At 29.4% G+C, this 4519-nt stretch overlaps 1 protein-coding gene across 1 annotated transcript in view; it reads right to left on the bottom strand.

The window, feature by feature from the left end:
• LOC21386546 (transcription factor bHLH35) overlaps positions 1 to 4472 on the bottom strand; it is a 4864-nt gene extending 392 nt beyond the window's left edge. Inside the window, exons 1-3 of the mRNA XM_024173685.1 lie at positions 4280 to 4472; positions 3565 to 3825; positions 3073 to 3243 (exon numbers count right to left, since the gene is read on the bottom strand). Of these exons, the coding sequence (XP_024029453.1) occupies positions 3073 to 3243; positions 3565 to 3825; positions 4280 to 4456 (609 nt within the window). The 5' untranslated portion in view covers positions 4457 to 4472. The remainder of the gene's footprint in view (positions 1 to 3072; positions 3244 to 3564; positions 3826 to 4279) is intronic.
• Positions 4473 to 4519: the final 47 nt, after the last annotated feature.

Below are 4519 nucleotides of genomic sequence, written 5' to 3'. Positions count from 1 at the left end.
ATATATATATATATATTTCAAGTATCAACATAACTTAGATCAAATGACTATCTTACAAAATAAAATTGTAGCTATTTTTAAAAAGAACGGTTAGGTGATTGTTCTGTGTAAAACGTAGACATTTCTCATGATTTTGTAGCTATTTTGTAAAGAAAATCTTTTCGGAAATTATTTTACTATTTAAAACTTTCTTTTTTAAGTTTTAAAAAATGGTTCTGGGTCAAGGGAGTTTTTATATTGTGACTAAGTTCCACGAGTCATGATAGGCAAAAAAAATAAAAAAATTAAAAAAATTAAAAAAAAATGCAATCAGCTGATAATCCAAAGAATCAAGAAGAAATTCGTATTGTCTTAATATGTCATGGTCAAGTCATTATTCATTTATTTATTTTTTAGATAAAGTCATTTCTTATTAAAAAAATTGGAAAAAAAAGAAAAAAAAAATCGGATAGTGATGTGACAAGGGACATATCTTAAATTAGTGGACATTTGTTAGTTGAATTAGAACCGCACGACATACGAAGAATGGGCCACATAGGGACCATAAAAATAGACGTTTTTAACCCTAGTACAGTATTTTCTCTGTCACATTTTCCTTTAATTTGTCCATATATAACAGCTTTAAAACAAGCATAAATAAATTCGACACATGTAATTTGCACTCAAATCATTTGTTCATTTTTAACGTTTAAAATGGAGTTTAACAAATCTTATTATATCACATTATTTAAAAAAATAAAAAAAATTCTTTAATTTAAAATTTTATATTATTTATTAAACGATGTTGATATGATTAATTAAATATCATTTGAGATATTAAAAATTAGATCCGTGTGAACTCGTAATAATAGTACAGGGCACGGCAATAATAACCAAAAAAAAATTGTAAAATGGATAATAGTAACATCCTCAATATACATGTTGCAGAAAACGCGTTTTAAATGACATGTATTTATATATTTATGCAATTCTCATTTGGAACACGTTTTTTCTCTTTTCAAAATGGATTTTGAGTTTCCCTCGAGCTTTCCGTGCGTTTTCATTTTTCCCCAAAAATTAGTGCCCTTCCCAGGAATCAGGGAACGCATTTACTTGGGACTTTCGAAGAAAATGAGGTATTATCCATATGTGAAACACGTTATTACTATTTTTACCCCAAAAAAAAAAAACAAAGAAAGAAACACATGTTATTACTATTTACTTGTACTAACCATTTTCAAACCAAAAAAAAAAAAAAAAAATCAATCAATTTACCTAAGAAAAAAAAAATCAATTACATGAGTGGGGTTTCCATAAAGAACCAATGGTTTTGAAGGACAACATCAACTGCTATGATCTCATCAACAATAATACTTTTGGTGGGTTTGGCGCAAGAAAATTGGACTAATTTCTTCCCTTAATCAAGCTTAGTTTTTATACCAAAAAATTAATGGTTTTTCTCTTAGCCCAGTTTCCTATTTATACCGCTGACTAGATAATACGCAAATATATATATATATATATTAATTTTTTAGTGACGAAATATTAATACATATATTAGTGACGAACTATTAATATATATATATATATATATATATATATATATATATATATATATATATATATATATATATATATCAACTGTCCGTCCCTAACTGCCAAGAGATATAACTACGGCCACCCGTCGTTAGATCATCACGGGTGAGCCCTATTGGTGGGGCCTTAGAAAAATTAGGTTCAGGTTATAATTAACATGTCTCTTGGAAAGATCAGTATTGACCTTTTCTTGTCCTAATTTAAATTGCGGAAAGTCTCAAAAAGATTAAGTACTCGTTATGAATTGATATTATGAACAATTATAAATGCGTTTGAAACTCATTTTAAAATAATTTTATTTTTTATATGAAAATAAAAATAAAAATATTTTTAATCTCAGACATAAATTATTTTTAAAAATATATTTAATAGTTTTATCAAAAGATTATTTTTAGTATAAAAAAAATTCATTAATGTCTCTCTCTCTGTGCTCAAGAGAGGAGAAAACGGAAACAAAAAAATAAAAAAATAACTAAAAGTCATTTTTCATTTCTCTCCTATTTTACACTAAATTAAAAAATTATTTTTATTTTTATTTTTATCTTTAATTGTGTCAAACGTTATTTCTCTCCTATTTTCATTTTTTCTTTCTAAAAAACGTTAAAAATAAAACAAAACTAACTCCAAATAAGGCGGACATGTGAGAGGAAGGTTTCCACTTTCCAAATACGTCCAAGAAAACAGTGAATATATATATATATATATATGTGTGTGTGTGTATTATACATAATGAGAAGAAGGAAAGCTACAATATTATAAACATTCTTGTTCAATATTAGTTAAAGTGAAAAAACGGCCAGTTGGGTCCTTCCCACGTCACTTTTGTTCCATGGAGAGGTTTATTCGGACACTTTGGATTACACCACTCATCATTATTGCCCTAAAATACTATGTCACGTAATGGATTATCCACTTTATTAAAAGTGATTTCCAACCCATTGGAGCCCCACAAAACTCCAGCTTTTCTTTTCTTTAATTTATTCTTTTTTTTTAAAAAAAAAAATTCCCTCTTATTTTAAAATCCTCTATTCTTTTTTCAGTTCCAAGCTATCTCCAGTTAAAGATGAATAAAATTTAGATATTAATAATATCTTTGTTCAGATCATGATAAAAAAAAAAAAAAAAAAAAAAAAAACTAACTAACTAACTTTAGGATATTCTTTTGTCTTAAATTCATTAATTTGTAACAAAGTCAATAATTATCCTCCTTTGAACTATAGCAATTATCATTTTGTTTCTACCAAATAACTAGTCATCCTTTTTTTTTTTTTTTTTTTTTTTAAATGGTATTATTATTTGTTTGTATTACCACTAAATAAATGTATTTACACGAGTAAAAAAGATGTGTCTTGTGACATAACAATATGCGAGCTCTTCCAATTTTGGAAGTTCTTAAAAAGGAAATAAATGACAAATATATATATATTTTTTTGACTAAATCAGGAAGAGAGAAAAAAGTAAGGACGTTAGAAATTAAAAATTAAAAAGGAGACTGACCTCAATGAGGACTGTCTTCAAAAGCCTCCCAGAGAAAGCAGTAATATTAGCTGTAATAATTTTGAGCTTCAAAGATTCGAAAACCTCACAAAGCTTCACCATTGTATCTGTCCTTTTACTACATGTCAAGCTCACCACCAAAGTCTTCTCCCCCATGTACGTCACCCTTAGCTGCAACCCAATTAATAATTAATATTAATGTTAATTAATTGATTGATCAACTCTTTTCTTTTTAATTAAGTAGTAATCACTAATCTTCCACGGTGTCTATAAAAAATAACCCAATCATCTTTTTAATCAATTATTAATTACATGGAGAGAGATATTAGAATAATAGTATACGACACCGGTGATATTTAACACCATCTCTTAATAAAATGTCAGAACCAAGAATTGTGGGTCCCATATTCTATTACTGGTGGTGTTCGACGCCGGTGGCGTCCGTAAATATTTTTCGGGAAATTAAGAGAGGTAGAGAGAGGAGAGACTGACCTCAAGGACTTCAATAGGGGAAGTAGAACAATTTCTTGACCCTCCAGAATCATACAAGTGTTGATCAGTTTTCTTCTTCTTTGATCTCAGCAAGATGGGAAGCTCTTGCTCAATAAAATGATCCTGATGATAATATCCCGGATTAATCTTCTTAGTTTTATTTGATTCCAGATCCATTATTTCTGCTTGGATTCTTCTCTCTTGTTCATGTAGCTCTTGGATGTAGTCAATTGCGTCCTTGATAATAGAAGCTTTGTCCATCTAAATAAATAATCAAACCCCAGAAACTAATATTAATTCATTAATGCAACAAGTTAGCCAAAAATGAAAAACAGGGAAAAAATGGAAATTATAAAAAAAAAAAAAATCTAGAGAATTGGAGTTAGCTAGATAGGGACAAAATGGTCGATATTAGCGCCGTAAGTTATATTTATCCCGTTCACTTTGTTGATTCGAGTTGAGATGTGATTTTGTGTGAGAGCTTTTTACTGTAGTAAAAAAGTTAGATGTGACTGTTTCTGAGAACTTTTTATTGTAACAAAACTCGAATTCTAAACTCGAATCGACGAAATAAACGGAACTTATAATAATTGGAACCCCAAATGGAGCACTAACAGAAACTACTACATATTTATAATATTTCAAAGTGACAATAATTAAGCAAAAGCAAAGCCATAAACTAATGAATTGTTTATTCTAATGGGGTCGTCGTCACCTTGCTAATGTTGGGGACCACTGCTCTAAGGGCAAACAGCCTTTCATTGAGCTTCTTCCTCCTATTCCTCTCCGACACAATATTCTTCGACGCCGCTGACGATGACGCCGCCCCGTCCGGCGAGCTCGAGTCGTAGTACCCGGAAAATGCCTCGTCTAGCCCCCAACTGGACCACATATGTCCCAATTAGCCACACAAAAAAAAAAAAAAAAAAAAAAAAAAAAAAAAAAAAACTTTTGT

Source organism: Morus notabilis, unplaced genomic scaffold, assembly GCF_000414095.1.
Source record: "Morus notabilis unplaced genomic scaffold, ASM41409v2 Scaffold143, whole genome shotgun sequence".
NCBI lineage: Eukaryota > Viridiplantae > Streptophyta > Magnoliopsida > Rosales > Moraceae > Morus > Morus notabilis.
This window is presented reverse-complemented; position numbering and strand designations above follow the sequence as displayed.